This window comes from Patagioenas fasciata, chromosome 10 (assembly GCF_037038585.1).
Source record: "Patagioenas fasciata isolate bPatFas1 chromosome 10, bPatFas1.hap1, whole genome shotgun sequence".
NCBI classification, from domain to species: Eukaryota; Metazoa; Chordata; class Aves; order Columbiformes; family Columbidae; genus Patagioenas; species Patagioenas fasciata.
Window position 1 is genome coordinate 4,024,966 of NC_092529.1, and position 16,347 is coordinate 4,041,312.

The window sequence follows — 16,347 nt, forward strand, 5'->3', positions numbered from 1 at the left end:
ACCAGAGCCCGTATGGGCTCAGGTGGCCTTGCCACAAGTGTCCCAGCTCTACTTGTCCCTGCCAAGTTCCCTCAGACTTGATTTACCAAAGTGACCAAGGATGAGCCAGAAATTCAGATCCCTCAGAAAACACCCATTTGCATACTAGTTTTTAGACATACACTTATTAGACCTTTTTGCAGAAATGAGCAAGCGACATAGGAAAATACTGGACTTTTTCATTCCTGATAAGAGCAGGAATTTGAACTGTCAATCTGCCCATAGCAGGCACTGTAATCTGGGACTTACTCCCAAGCCACCCATTCTTTTAGGTCTTTGCGAAGTTGAAGGAAAAGTTTAATTTGGCCTCCTAAAAGTCATATGTGCTCTCCTCAGGACCTGATATGGAAGGATTTATTATAAATCTGCATGGATATATCTCTTCATTGGGAGAGACAGAAGAGCCCATTTGAACTGTAGGAGAAATAAAGCAGAACAGCAGACACGAGTTGATATTTAACCACTCAAAATGACCCAGAAAGGGTCTTTTAGTAAAAGCAGGTAAGGGACTAGCCTCTGATGTCATTGCAAACTGCTACATCCAAAATTTCTCTGGCGACATTACAAAGTGAATGCAGAGCCCAAAGACAAACATTTTCTCCGGATCAGCAACAATTGCTGTGTTCTGGGAGGCTTCCAAATGTAACCTTCATTCATTAGGAAAAAAACCCCAAAACAGACTGAGGATAGCCCAGGAGAAAGAGCAACAGCCACAACATTTACTGAAAGGACAAAAGGTAAAAGAAATTAAATGGGCAGAGAGAAAGCAAGAGGCTTCAGGTATTGTACAAAGCTGAACAGAGTTTAAAAATGATAAACAGATGGAAAATGTCCAGTCTCTCAGCTGTGGATCACAATTCAGGTGAAGCAACTATGTGTGGCCAAAGGTGAATAAGTATCCTGTAATTTCTTGGAATCGTTGTAGAAAAGCAGGATATGGTTCAACACTACTTGTTATAAACTGACCAGAAATTACTGAGCCCCATGGAAGAACTTCTGGATGAAATTCATAATTTAGTATAGCAGGTCAAGCTAAATGAATGGAACTGATCCTCTTGGCATTAAAATCCATGAAGCTATAACCTGCTCTGTGTCCCAATTCAAAGCTGCTCAGGTGGTAGATGTACAAATCAAAGCTTTTGGCAGCAATACCAGACTTGTAACAGCACGACTGTACTATGAGGCAGATGAGGTAATTAATCCAGATTAGAAATACTAGTGCCAAGGAAAAAAAAAAGCTGTTTTAACTTTTTTTTTTAACATGGTTTAGTTTCACAGCCCAATTTATATATGACTCAGGGCATGATGCAGGAGGTGATAGCATAGAAAGAAGTAGCAAGGAAAGCAGAAATGTCTAGAATTGAGATTGCCCTCAAAGACATTATATCATGAAACCACAGCCTGGGAATCTAGCTGTTATACCAAAAAACAAAAGCAGAGCTTGCTTTCAAGTGCTCATTAAATCCAATATGCTGGTGATAGAGAGCACAGCATAGCATTTTTGTTCTTTTCCTCTAGCTCAAAGTATGTCAGTCTATAAACCTCTACTGTTTGCAAAAGCTGCTTAGAAAACTGGAAGCTTGATGTGGCCAGAATATCAGTATTTAAAGCAACAGCTTTCATTTTTCAAAGCTTATAGCATGTGCATTAGTGACATGAGTAACCCCGGCTGAATGCTCTAGGAAAGTTGAACTGCAAGAATACCAACTGTTACAGGTTATGCACGTAGGACTTCAGACTGGTTTTACGGAATGGGGAGGTGTCTCTGATCACACAGCCTGCCTGCCTGCTAGTACATCTGTTTCTCTGGTCCATTCCTCACAATAACTTTGGAAAGCACCATCCAGTTTCAAAAAAATCTGTCAGAACAACTGCACTCTCAATACAATGATGCTCCAATGAATGGGAATGACCACTGACATCTATGAATCATCTTGTCTGTGTTCTACTTGAGCTGCGTCTCTGCTATCTTCTCACATCCGGCTCCTTTCTGTACTTCAGTGTCCCCTCATGTCGCACTCTCCTCCTGATCTGTTTTCACCTATGAATCTGTGTGATTACGGAAAAAAACCTCCATGGCATATCCACCCACACATAACACGCTGGCAGACTTGTTTTCTCTTCCATTATCCTGTACCTTTGCCCCAAAAGTGATCAATTATCTTTTCCTTGTTCTCAAACCTATACAAAAGAGGTTACTTCTCAGACCTAACACTTCCTAAAAAGTTCCACGCCAGCTCCCCTGTTAATTCTGCCTGCTCAATGGCTCTGCTGGCTGCTTGGCTTTTCAACCCTTTTGTCTAAGCCAGTCATCCTTCCACATATATTTGGTAAACTGTTCAATAGCGAGGATCACAGGCAGGAAGCTTTCTTTATGCCTCTGTCCTACTCACAGCATGCCTTTCCTAGGTAGCCTCCACAAACTACAGTTTGCAACAAACATGTGGGCAATGAGCAAACTAACACATCTACGTACCCCCAAAGAACAACCAGACTCTTTCTTTGTCACTGAATTTTCCTGTTTACTTTCTGAATAATTGTTCACGAGTGTTCACGCCATCTGTGCTGTGCACTGTGAGCACAGGGTCCTGTGGAATATTTGATGGTGTCATTCAAGGCTGCAAGAAGATCGCATGGTTTAATTCTGCCATTTCCCAACTGTACAATCTCAGCATTTCTTTTACTTTTTTTTTATACAGTGAATGAACAGTTTGTGTATATATTTCTAAAAAATGCAACAGGCCAACTTACAAATTTTGCATTGAAATTCACTAGCATTGTCCTAAGAAGTGACTGGATCTAAGATTTTAGTTCTGATTCATTTTGTAATGAGCTCTAAAGTTCAGATAGAGTTTGAAGGTTGGGGACATTAAAACCTATGGTTTTGAGTCAGACTCATTTTCTTTTCTCACTCCTGGTCCTTTTCTCTGTTCTATGGTTTCTGAAAAGCAGCTACTGTGTCCACAGGGTGGAACTTACAAGCCTGAAGAGCCAAACCCGACACTGTTGCTTATTAGCATTTTTGTCTTTGTCTCTGTAATTTGTCATCCTATTTAGCGCTCTGAAGGCGGATGACTTTCTTGTAGAGAGGTCTGGAGAGGCGTCACGTAATGTGCTCCATGCTGTACCCTCCTGAGGTTTACTGGTGCTGAGCTCTGACAGAAATGCAGACCCTGAAGTCTGTGCTCAGTCTTCCGTGAGGAGGCAGCCAACCGCTCTGTGCGCAGCGACGCTGCCAGCTGGCCGTGGAGGGACGATGGCATCAGCTGCAGCCTGTCCCCTCCGCGAGCTGCATGACAGATCTGGTCCAGGAGGATTAGAAACCAGGGGAGTGGAGAGCAAATTGCTGCAGGGAGATGAGTTTGGGGGCAGGGTAACGTGTTCACGCGGCTGCTCTTTTGAACGTTTCTTTCTCCATCCCAAGTTACCTGCTGCGTGAGATGGGGGAAGTGAGGGCTGCAAAGAGAGAGGCTGATTTTCAGGAAAGACTATGGAGAAACATAACTCACATTAGTGGTGAGATTAAAGGATTAGATTCAATTCACACCCCAGTCAAAATGACATTTCAGCCTCTGCTTTTTGTGTAACGCGCAGTGGGCCAGAACTGCGACAGAGGTTACAGAATACAGCATCCTCAGCAGCGCATGGAGGGAGAGGGGTCTAGTCCCTGATTTCTGTGCTCTGGTCCAAGTGTCTCCTCGCATGTGAAATACGCACCACGAATTAGCAGCTTCTCTTGCGAGGAGTGTAAAACATGACCTATGTATGGTACCACCTACCCTTTCTCCAACTCCCTATGCTCAGATAATTTCTCTGGGAAATCCTTTCTCTGATGCACTGCAAACAGATACTGGAATCCTAATTAAAAACAAACAAACAAACAAACCGACAACATAAAAACCCTCCTGTAAAGCACTTATTGGATGCGGCTTGATATTACAGAATCTTGTGCACCAAATCACAGCCAGGAGTGGAACTGGCTGTTATATTCCCAGTGTGTGAAATGACTTGAGGACAGAACCAGAGTTTGAAGGCTGGACTAGCTCGGTTTCCAACATCAGGTTTCTGGTGTGAATACCTGATTCCCAAACTGACATATATTAGAACATTTCTATGATTAAAAATAATACTTGTGTTCCAATGACAGCAGATAAGTACGGAGGAGGAAGGTTATTTTTTCAGGTAATTTTTCAGGCAGTTACTTACAGAGAGAACTATTCAGCCACTTTTAGTCAAGGCTTTTTGCACTTTTTTCTTTGCTTCCCTCTCAAATATTTTGTAGGCTATTGTAGCTTAGGTAGGTTTGTATGCTTAGTGCTTGTAGATCAGCCCCATTCTTCAGCCACGCCAGCTTTTGCTCATTTTTGTTGAACATCTTCCAGTTTCCCATTCATCTGGTAATAAGACGCTCAAATCTGAACACAACATTGCGGGTACGATTTCCTGTCCACTTGGAGTTACAGTGCTCTTAGTTACATAGGGCAAAATTTTACTGGGCCATTTCTGCTAACCTATTATATATATGTATATATATGTCAATATGTAAGTTGGTAGGTTGATGTCTACTGTAGCTAATTCTCTTCTAACATCAGTGCTTTCCTCTCACAGAATGTGTGGTCTAGATTGTTTTTGTGTGGGTGTATTGGTTGGTATTTTTCCAGGTTTAAGATTTTTGCTACATTTTTAACTGTGCTGAGCGGGCTAGGATTACTTGACTATTCTTCTAACATTCATAATTTAGTAATTCATGGTGATTTCATTGCCTTGTATTTACTCCCTCTTTCAGACCACTGTTAATGTCAAATAAGGCAGGGTCCACCACTCTCTGTTAGACTGTCCCCTCCTGTCACTCAGCCCTTCAATCCCAGTGTATTTGACATATGCTCTTGCCATGAACTTGTAAGTCAAAATAAACTGCATTAGCTTATGCAATTTAAATAGCCTAGAGGCTGTTCACCAATGTAGTAGTAAAAGAGCCAACTGGAGAGTTAAAAATAAATTGTTGCCTCATGCATTTAAACTGGAAGATAGAGGAAAAATCTGTGCGAAGAGATAAAAACTCCACATTTAAGCTTTGGGTTCTGTGTGTTTCCTAAGAAAAGCCAGGCAGCTGCGTGGGAGTTGTGCACAAGTCCCATCTCTTTGTGAGACTGGTGGGTGCTCCAGCGTGTTCTTGCCTGTAGCTATTTGAATGTGTTCTCTTTTCCCCGTTCCCCGACAGGTCCATGGGAAGTGTGTGTGTAGACACAACACAGCAGGTGACCACTGTGAGAAATGTGCACCGCTATACAACGATCAGCCCTGGAAGCCAGGAGATGGAAAAACAGGTGCACCAAATGAATGCAAAAGTAAGTGGGAGAGAGTTTACCGATCTAGGCGTTCAGGATGAGCACTCACCGTGCCAGGCAAAGTTTCCTGATGAAGGTTTTTGTCCATTTACACTAATGTGCTATTACAGAAACGGGGCATTGATGGAAAACTTCATTCTGTATGTTGTTTCACTGCAGCTGACCCATTTGGGCTATCGGGAAGTGGAACTTACAAGGCAGAAATCTGTTATTCATGCAGCTACATCTGCTCATGTGTTTTAGTGTTCCAGGGTTTTGTGCAGGGCTTATGATACCATCAGATTGGTTTGTTTCACTGTAAGAATTCCACCCAAGCTTCTGACCAATTCCACCAATTCTCTGACCCTGCTGGGATTCTCAGTTGTGTTGCCATTTCTCATTTTTAGGAAAATCCAGGATTGCCGGCAGATGAAATGTATTACAGTCAGATATTTCCTCCGTGATTCACAGTAGGAAAACGATACCAGTATTGTTGTGTCTGTTATATAAGCCTGAATATATTGTCCTGTTTCCCACCAGAATGTCGCTGTCACAACCACGCTGACAGCTGCCACTTTGATCTGAGCGTTTGGCTGGCGTCAGGAAAGCGCAGCGGTGGAGTCTGCGACAACTGCAAGCACAACACAGAGGGACATCGGTGTCAAAGGTGCAAACCAGGGTACTACCGGGATAGGGGGAAACCCATGTCTTCTCCAGAGGTCTGCAAACGTAAGTGACTGTTGTTACATGTGGTGAAGACAAATGGTAGAGGCATCATTAAAAGAAAGAAGTCAGTAACTCCTACAGAATCAATAACTCCTATAGGAGTAACTAATGAATATTACTATCCTTTCTTTGTATCCTTTTCCTGAACAACAGGTTTTTGATCAAAGGTCATCTTCCTGATTTTCTATGTCTATTCCTCCCTCGGTATCACACATTTTTTTTGTGATAATTGCTACAGTTCTCCAAATGCACTGCATTCTGAGGAAAGGTACACTATCCTTGTGCTTGCATTTAAAATAATATGGTTCCTTTTTTCTTGAGGCACATTTAGCAGGTTTTTTGTGCTTCTTTCAAGAATATGTGTGCTTATGTGTAAGCTATTATTAAATTCTACCGTACATCATCTGTGCACATGAATATATATAATAAAGGCTGCAAGAGGTGTAGGAAGCATGAGATCAACTCTCCCTGAGTAGATATACTTGGGAACAAACAGATCAGAGCTCACTCAGACTTATCTCTGGATTCTACAGCTGCATTATGGGGTGCTCTGCCCAAATTAATTGCCACATTAACACTTCAACTTGGGCACAGAGGCACTAATGGTTGTACACACAGGGTATACAACCTCTGGATCAAGGTATTTTGCACGCAGCCCAAATGCCCCTTACTTAGTGTGGACATTTCCTGAGTATCCTGCCAGGCTTCGCATATCCGATTCCATCTGGCATCTATTTTGGAGGCTGCCATTTCCAACAATATTCATCACTTCCTTTCTCCCTTTGGACAGTTTTCCTTCCCCATAGCTCAGACATGAGTTGCCAGCACAGAGAACTTCATCCTCTGTCATCTCTACTCATGCCCCCTGGCATCATGTGCTTTTGAAGCTTTCCTGACCCTTTGATGTTCTTCATCAAGATGCCTCTTAAACACTCCGGTTATAAACGCTCCTCTCCCTAGGACTGCGTGGCCTGTGATGTTGCTTAAACTTTCTGTGCACAACACGTCCTGTTTTTCTGCTCTTTTGTGTTCTTCCCACTGGATCTTAGTGCCAGCACAGACCGTTTCCATATGACCCCTTCTTTTTGATTTTGCAACATTCATCACAGAACATTGATCAGCAGACAGAGCTGGGGTGAGCTGATCTAACTCACTCTGTATCCCATAGTATTCTATGGTGGCCCAGTTCTAGTTCTGTGTCTACTCTGAGCAGATTTGCCACAGGGAAATATTGGAATGAGAATAAACAGTTGTGCCAGAAGATTTGCTGAAAGAACCTGTGTATGAACTCTTGTATTTAACAGCAGGGTGATGGTGTAGTAACAAACATCATGTAATATTAGATAACTGCTAAAGTCAAGAAGCATTGGAGAGCAGCGAGGAGGAAAAAACATGGCTCGAAAATACAGCCTATTTGTGTGGAAACCCTAGAACAGTCTGCCTGGATGAAATCAGACCTTGACTGTACCTCTGCCTCTTTTGTCCTGTCTGGTTACAGGCCCCTCGGTACCTCCTGCCAATACTCTGTTCAGAAATTCACCTTGCTGAAAGAGCTTTATTCCTATCGTGCCAGACAAGCACAATAATGTTCTTTTCACCTGGAAATGTGCTGCTGCCAGCAGAAGGCCTCCAAATACAATTGTTTCCTCTGCGACCTGCACGCTCAGGCCTAGACAGCTGCCATCCTGCTTTAGCCACCTAGAAGTTGTGTCTTCTCTATACAATCAGCAGAGAAACAGTGGGACCTGTAAGGAATTATTTACTGCAGTCTAATGTAGAAGACTTAGATGAGTTGAATTACATTCTGTAGGATATCTGGTTTTCTTCCTTCAGAGGTATTCTAGATCACTAGCCTGCTCTAGGGTTTCTGCTGGTTGAGATGAATCTAACGGGTTTGATTCAGCATTGATGCAAATAGCAGAACATGACCCTATCTGTGCATGATTTAAGTCAATGGGACCTTTCACCAGCGCGTAAAAGCACGAGTGAGTGCTTGCCATATCCAGGCATGAGGAAAGAATATTGCAGTTCACTCTAGAGAGCCTCAGCTTTTACAGCAGCCTGATGTGTGCACGATGCTTGTAGCTGTGTGGAAACAGAAGGGATGCTGCAGATCTAACTGCAGTTAAAAGAAACTGGGGAGAGGGGTGGTTAGTCTGTGCCTTTTTTAATTGAGGTGAGGAGAATTCCCACAATGACAAATTACCTTAATAGTGTTCTGCATGATGGAAGAGCTGACCCCCAAACACTTCTCCATGTGGTTTGCAGGCAGCTTGTGAGTGTGCATTTCATGTTATGCTGTAGCTGTGCAGAGAATTTTCACGGAAGGTTTTGCTCCTTTGGTTATTACCAGTGACAGCAAAACCAGAAACACCAGTGCAGACAAGCAAAGTTGCTTTGGTTAGAACAGACTCAGTTTGATAGAAGATTTCACCTCCAGGACCATCATCAGCTCCTTATGCCTCAAGATGATATTAAATTGAAGTCCTTATGCAGGATCTAAGATAGAGGCCCTCTTCTCCATCCTTTAGGTTGCAAAACTTGCATGGCTATTAAACTTAACCTGGTGTGGTCTGAGTAAATTGTTCAGTTTTTTTGACCCTAAACCCAAGTCTGGTTACTCATTATAAAAACAGTTACTGTTTTGAGAATTGCTAATATGTAAAAATTAGAAATTAGAGCACCAGGTACATTTCTCTCATACCTCAGCCTGCTGATCATAAATGGAAGAGCTGCCACTTCTGGATTAGCATGTTTGTGAGGATTTAGATGTACCAATTCCAAGGCATCATCTCACTTGGAGTAAACCACGCAAACCGTGCCAGCCTAACAAAACTAAATGAAAAACCCACCTACTGGGCAAGTGCTGAAAAGCAGTAATAAACTGCTAACAGCAGACTGAATGGATGATTTTGGTGAGAGCAACCTCATCCTCAGCTTCCCATTTTGAACTCGGAGGAAGAAAAAAAATTCTCAATGGGAGATCAAAACTTGACCCTTGTGTACAGTAGATACTGAGCTGGGAAAGGAAATCTGATGAAAAAGCTGAATGAAATGCTGTGCTAATCCCTTTGAGAAAGCACGCTTGAAGAGTGCTCTGCCATCCAGAGCAAAGTCTAAGTTCAGCTGCGACATCCCCCTCAGGCTCCCAGGAAGTTAACAGGATGCTGCCCAGGCCCAGAAAAAGTCTTTAAGCATTAGTCATAATAATGAACAGCATTCTCTCTTAATCACTGCTAAGAAAAAAAAAAAAGTTGCATAACAATTGGATGTCCTGGCACTACCCGAACCAGCCTTTGCTGACCCTCCAATGCGAAACTGCAAAGCGTAAGTGTGAATCTGCTATTCCTTTTTGTCTGCAGTGGTAGCGTGTCTCTGATCCCTTTGCTTCTCCTGCTCCTAGCAGCTGGGGATGATTGAGAGCCAGGTCATGTGCAGAGCCTTGTTTTGACACTGCTTAGATCTATACTAAAAGAAAAAAGGCATGAAAAGAACCCCAGAGCAAGGCACACACCTGCCTGTTATTGGGGGTGACAACACAGGATTAAGTAGTTTGGATATAGAGTTGTATGGGAGCTTTGACTCGGAAGCCTAATCGTTTCCTAACCAATGGTTAGAAAAGCTGTTGTATCCTTGGCTCTTTCCTGTGGCTTATTTGGAGGCTTAAGGGATCCTTCTGAAATAGCACCATCTTTTGTACTTACCCTTTGCTTAGCTTTAAAAATAATGCAGGCATGTAGACCCATTAAAAAGAGTCTCCAGGAAAACAAGCTTTTTCACTCTAAGCACAAGGGTTGAAAATTAAAATGTGCCCAGATGCACGTGCACACACACTCTGAAAAGCTCTGCTTCTCATCCTTTTACTTCTGAGCAGAGGGAGTGAACTTTTAATTGTAATATCACAAAGGCCTGATCACATCTCAGTTCAAAGTCTGTCTTAATCGGCCCTGACCACACACACAGCTGTCTATCTTATTTCCTTCATTTACGAAACATCACTGGCTGAGTCAATCCCCACATCTGACATACTTTAAAAATTGCCCAGATTTGGTCATATGCTCCAAAGGTGCACAGGTATGTATTTCAGATTCAAAAGGCTTTGTTTGATTTTTTTCATTTTGCCTGTTTTTCGTCAAATAGCCAGTCTGCTCATAGCTAAACCTTAGGCAGTATTATTAGACAGAAATTTAAGGCAAGATACCTCAAGGTCCACTGAATTACTCAGAGCACTTGCTATTTTCCTCTAAGTTGGGACCATATTGTTACAACTAATGTTATATTTTACATCTGTGTCTAATTACAAGGGAAAGACAGCTGTGCTGAGGGCAGACAGATTTATTGAGGACTTGAGTGGAGGCTGCTGTATGAATTATTCATTTTTCATTATTCCTTGTCTCTTCCTTTTTACAGTAGTTTCTGACAAAACAAGCTTAGTAGAAGAGTGAGACTAAAAGACAAGAGGATGCTTTGTGATACTTTGTGACCGAAAGCCAGTTCTAAAGTACAATGATGAAATTTTTCATTACACTGCTGTCAAGGGGAGAACCCAAATAAACCAGCCATCTCTGAGCCAGAACTGTCTGCACACCGTCCCTAACATAATTGATGATGCCTTTCACAAACAAGGCCATTGTCACGTCGGCTGGTGTTTTGTTAGACAGGGAGGCGGATGGAGAGAAAACTAGGGTTTGCCAAGAGAAAAGAAGCAAAAATCAGCAGGGAAAGATGCTGGGTTGTCAAATATTGGGAAATATAAAAGAGTGAGGTTTTGGAGACTTGCTCTAATGTTGGTGTTTGGTTGTGGTTTTTTTGTTTTTTTTTTTTTTTTTTAATTGTGAGGTTTATCTGCAAATCTGTGGTACTATTAAAGAGATAAAACTCAGTCATCAACAGCTGCCCCCTTCAGCATGTGACATGTGAGCTCTTATTTTGGGAGTTACCTTAGATGCACAACTGGGATTTTGGCCATAATACTCTGGAAGCCAGACAATGTACACACCCAAGCTGAAATGCTAAATAAACACAGACTGAGTAAAGCGTTTGCAAGCCACTTGTATAACTCATCTGACAGTGTCGTACATTTATTGATTCAGCTTGCCCTCTGATCCACCAGAAGCTGCCCCAGTTTCTAATGGGGGAATATGCCCCACACTTCATTTGGGAATATTAGTTTTCCTGAACTATACCCCCAAAATAGGAAGAAAAAAAATAAAGGAGAGCACTTTTTTCCTACCTCCTCATCAGCTTCTGCAAATGCTGTCAGTCACTGTCCTGCAATACTTTCCTTAGGGATAGGACTGGAGAAGGTCTCATCTTCCTGACTCAGGATCTAGTCTCGGTGATAAGTAGTCTAAAGATACTGATGATTTACCCATCTGTTACGTGGCCCTAACTGATGAAACCTGAAAACCAGAAATAAAATGGGAATAAAGATGGACCCAGAAGTTGCAGAAATAGAAGAAATTTAAGGTGAAAACTCCACAGGTAGATCCTACGTACAGAGACATTACAGTGAAATCAGAAGCCTGGATTCAAGCCAACCCAGATGTTGGCAACCTCTTACTTGTGGCTCAGGCCTATTTGTAGCAAAGGAAGCGTTTGTTTCCCCTTCTTATCCCCAAATCCATTTTTTTTTCAGTGATGGAAGGAGTCTTCTTTTTTAGGGTGCTGTAGTCAACCCTGCAAAAATCTGGGCAAAAATAATTCAGGTTGAGCAGCAACAAATCAGAACTTGCCTTTGAAACTGTCAGTGCTAATGAGCGCTTCATTGTTACACCTGCTCTCCAGAACTGACAGCAAAATCCCTGGGTTTGCTCCCAAAGTCAAGACTGCTTTGTGGCAAACAGGCGAGCCTGCTGCCATCCGCCAACCAGCGCATTGTGTTGAGTACATTGCCCATGACAGCACGCTCATTTTCTGTCCTTAGGCTATTGTGCTAGTGTCCCTTGAAAACAACGGACTGAGATCCATCTACAGCAGAGTGTAATAATATTATTAAAAATATTGGCATAAAGAACACAGGGCATGGTGAAAAAAATATGTAGTAAGCAGATCATAAGAGAAATGCCCTTTAAACAAAATCGCTCACTCTTTTTCTCATATGATTTTCAATAGATATTTTCTTTTCTGAAGCATCAAATATGAGGTTGCAGATGAAAGTGAATCTGACCCTGCTACACTTAATGCTCTTTATAGTCATATATTTGGAAAATGATGTGTGGAATCAGAGTGTTCATTTGGTCTCTTATCTGTGAGCTCATGAAGAAAAGTAGTTTGATTAGAAGCGATGATGGGCAAACTTAAAAAGCTTTGGAGATCATGTTTGGTTCAGATAAGCATCCAAAAGGCTGGCCCCTGATCCAAGCTATCTAAACACTTTGGGTGTCCAGCATTTAACTGAAAATCTCTGTTAAAGCAGGTCTTAGCCACAAGATTTTTATTTCTGCCCTCTTCCAGATGGATGAAGTAGTGACACATTTCATTTTTTGTCTCTGCTACAAGCAAAAGCCAGGGCACGCTGCCTTGTTAATATAAAAAAGAGATTACATATAAAGGCCTGGAGTTCAGCTCAGTTCTCATTTTAATCAAACTTGTTTGAATATCAGAAATGAGTGGGTATGTTTATTGCTTGTACAGGGTGTTTCAAAAGAGATGGACCCAATTTCAAAGCAAAGTGATTTCAAATTGGGTCCATCTTTTTGAAACACCCGGTATTTTACCTCTGTTGGCACAAGGCTTGACCATCTCAGCCTCCAACCTGATGGAGAGGAGTCAACTGTGTTGGCTTTGCACCACCCCCTGTATATGACTTTCCACCTCACTCCCTGATGCTGTCACATGGGGAATGTACCAGTAGTGTGGGATTATGACAATTTATTTTCTGTGAAGGCAGAGTTGCCCACAGGAGCCGTAACTATCTGTTTTACTGCCAAGTTGCCTTGAGTTGCCAGCTTGGTGTCAAACTGGCCATAGTGTTTATTAAGATCTAGGATTTTTTTCCTCTTCTTTGCTCATCTCTATTTACATGGAAAATATGTCCAGTGAGTTTAGAGATCTTCTCTCATTCTCTCTGCCTTCCTCATAACAAATCTGCTAACGCATTTATACAAAAAATGTCATCAGCTTCCTTACACACATACCCTACTGCATGGGGAGATACACCCTTCAGAACTCACACTGAAGGAAATTTGTGGACTCTTTGGATGTAGAAATTGAAAATAATGTTTCAGATCATCTGAACCACCTGTGTAAGCCACATCTAGCGCCAGAGGAACCAGTAGGTTTGTGATCTCTGTGTTCATAGGAAAGACAATGTAGGCAATACCTATAATACTTTACCTCACCCACACTAGTGAATCTTTTTGCAAAACACTAAAAGTGAATCCCCTTTATAAATAAACACACAGTGGAGGCTTCCTGACACCTCTTCAAAATGCTGTATGGTCAAGGTTTGTGCAGTAGAGAAGAACCAACTTCACACATAAACGGGTCTCAGTTGTACTTGTTTTGCTGTGTTTAATGAGTTAAAAAGAAACAAAAATAATATTGCAAATGTAGGCTGATGATGCAATGTTTACTGGTTCTGACTTGAAACTACTGAGCATAAGGAAGAGGGCATGAGTTTATCAGCCTTGCAAAAATGTCACTTAAGCAGATGCGTTAAGCACAACCTCAGTCACCTCTTACTGTATCTCCACAGCTTGTGCCTGCCAGCCCGTGGGTTCAGCCAATGCCACGTTCAGCAGAAGCTGGCGATGCCACCCCAAGACGGGATTCTGCTACTGCAAACCAGGTGTGGCGGGGCCCAACTGCGACAGGTGTCTCATGGGCTACTGGGGCTTCGGAGAGAACGGCTGTCGCCCTTGTGACTGTGCCAGAGACTGCGACCAGCGTACTGGAAACTGTTTCAATGGGTAAAGAAGCCCTTCTTCGGTTTCACTTTGAGATGGGCTCTGTGAAATAAAACAAAGATTAACTGAAACACTGCAGCAGTGGTGGTAATCAGAGGATGCTGGAGGGTGCACAATTGTTTGAAAAGGTGGCTGTACGTCATAGAAGGTTTCTTAGATTCCATTCAGTGGCTGGCACATTTTAAGTCCATTGCATCATCCAAGGTGATCTTGAAAAGATGACTTTTTGCAGTAATAATAGGCAACTCCACAACGCCCTGGAAACAGGTACAGCATCTTTAAATACACCTGGAAATAGATGGAAGAGTCTGGAGAGCTCGCCTCTCATCTGTGCCCAGGGTAAAAAGAATTACAAGGTCTCTCTCTTGTTTCTAGAGGACAGGCATCTGTACACCAAAAATGCATTAATCAGTATAGAAATGCTATGATTTGCTGGGTGATTGCAGTTTTATGGGTCCTGTAGGTGTCCTCAGTTCCTAGTGACATTAATAAGTTGTCACTAACTTCGAGTTGCTTAATTCAGTAAAAACAAACAAATGAAAGCAAAAAAGGCCCAATATATAGTTACCTAAAAAGACAAAAAAAAAGCTAAGTTAGCAGTGGTAAGACCTAAATAAAAGCCTAGATCTTGTGATCTCTCTGTATGGCATGAGGTCTTGCACTTATTTGCACTCCCAACCTGAAGAAAGCAAGTTCATCTGGCTGGATACAGGCACGTGCTGCGAACACCAGCTGCCCACACATCTCGTGTCCTAACCAAGACTTCTGATTTATCTGTTCCCCCAGCTATGACAACGAGCCGTTCTTTAACATCCCCATTGGGGGACGAATCCCTGACCTTGTGCAAACGCCAATGAACGAGAGCGAAGAGGACTGGAAATGGAATGACCATGAGCAGGGATTTTCTGCACTGAGGCATCCAGGTACAGCCCAGAGTCTGGGAACACTGAGGAACTGCACTCAGTGACAGCTTTTTCTTGTCTCCACCCTGACTTAAATTCCCCCACTCATCTCTAGCTTGTCTGCACCCCCATCTCCTGGCAACATCTGCCAATATGAACTACACAGGTTATCATTACACTTTACATTGTTATTTTCCAAACCAAGGGTACTATCCAGCTTTGGTTTTGGAAATTCGTAAGTCATGAATATGATTGTGTGGAGAAAATACACTCCTTTTGTTGTCTGAATTATAGTCATAATGCTGATGATTTTACGCAGCTACTTCTCAAGCATTCAGTTGCTGTTCAGAACTTCAAATGCTACTTGTGAAAAGATCATGTCATTTACCACTGAAATGCGCCACCACCGGGGTGGAATGCAAGTGATTTTAAGATTTTGATGTTCCTCATAGCAGAACAGCTCAGGAGAGAAGGTAAAAGTATACTGTACCCAACTAAAGTTACAAAGTAAGTGGGTTTATAGAATGAGGTGGAGCCTAAAATACTAAATCATTCTCAGTCTTCTTGCCGTATATGAAGATCAACACTTAACAACATCACTGGCTTTGTAAGACCCAGAGATGATAGTGCCACCTATTGTAGATCTTTACTTTTCTGAGATGGATATTACCTTAATATTGGCAAAGATCAGCATTTCTTAGCTTATGGGATCAAAAAAGGGTATTATTACTTACATGATTTACACCTGGATCTGATTATTACAAATCTTTCTATTAGTATCAGTTTATTAACTACAATAGATCCCATGAGTGCTGGATTTTACCTGACAGTACTGACCAGATTTCAGAACAATTATTGCATCATCTAACAAGAAACAGATTTGCAAATAACTGAGCTCGCTCTCAGACTTACTCTTATGGTCCATCCAGATGATGGGACCTATATACATATAACTTTTTAACTGAGGATCATTTGCTTTTCTTTCCTCTCTCATGTCTCGGCTCTTCTCCAACTCTTTGTGTTGTGGTTCCCCTGCTAGAAAAGTGTGTGTGCAAAGAAAAGGTGCTTGGAAGTGTAACTGACTTCTGCCAGATGAAATATGCTTATGGTAAGTGGGCAACATCTCCTCAAGGTATGACAATTTCCCAATGTTCTTTCTATGCGTGTTATTAGCTGACAGCTATAAAAAAATGACAGGACTGGCTAAGACATGAAATAAAAGGTAGGATTTCCGCTGCCTTTTTTTGTGTAGTGACATGTCCAATTTCTGATGAGAACTCAATAGCATTTTTCATGCAAGGCTCTGTGGTGTCTCCTTTCCAACCCGTCAGCTTCACTCTTTACAGCAGGAGCACTAGAGTTGTAGCTCAGGGTTGGCCGCTACATCAAGAATAAATGATAAAACCCTCACATCTAAACTGCCATTGTTTTTGCACTCATTAT

General features: G+C 42.1%; 1 protein-coding gene across 1 annotated transcript in view; it reads left to right on the forward strand.

Moving 5' to 3' along the window:
• The window catches only part of LOC136106001 (netrin-4-like), a 45,124-nt gene that overhangs the window by 24,894 nt on the left and 3,883 nt on the right, over window positions 1-16,347 (forward strand). The window contains exons 4-8 of the mRNA XM_065845991.2: window positions 5,261-5,387; window positions 5,907-6,095; window positions 13,792-14,005; window positions 14,789-14,925; window positions 15,944-16,012. Of these exons, the coding sequence (XP_065702063.1) occupies window positions 5,261-5,387; window positions 5,907-6,095; window positions 13,792-14,005; window positions 14,789-14,925; window positions 15,944-16,012 (736 nt within the window). The remainder of the gene's footprint in view (window positions 1-5,260; window positions 5,388-5,906; window positions 6,096-13,791; window positions 14,006-14,788; window positions 14,926-15,943; window positions 16,013-16,347) is intronic.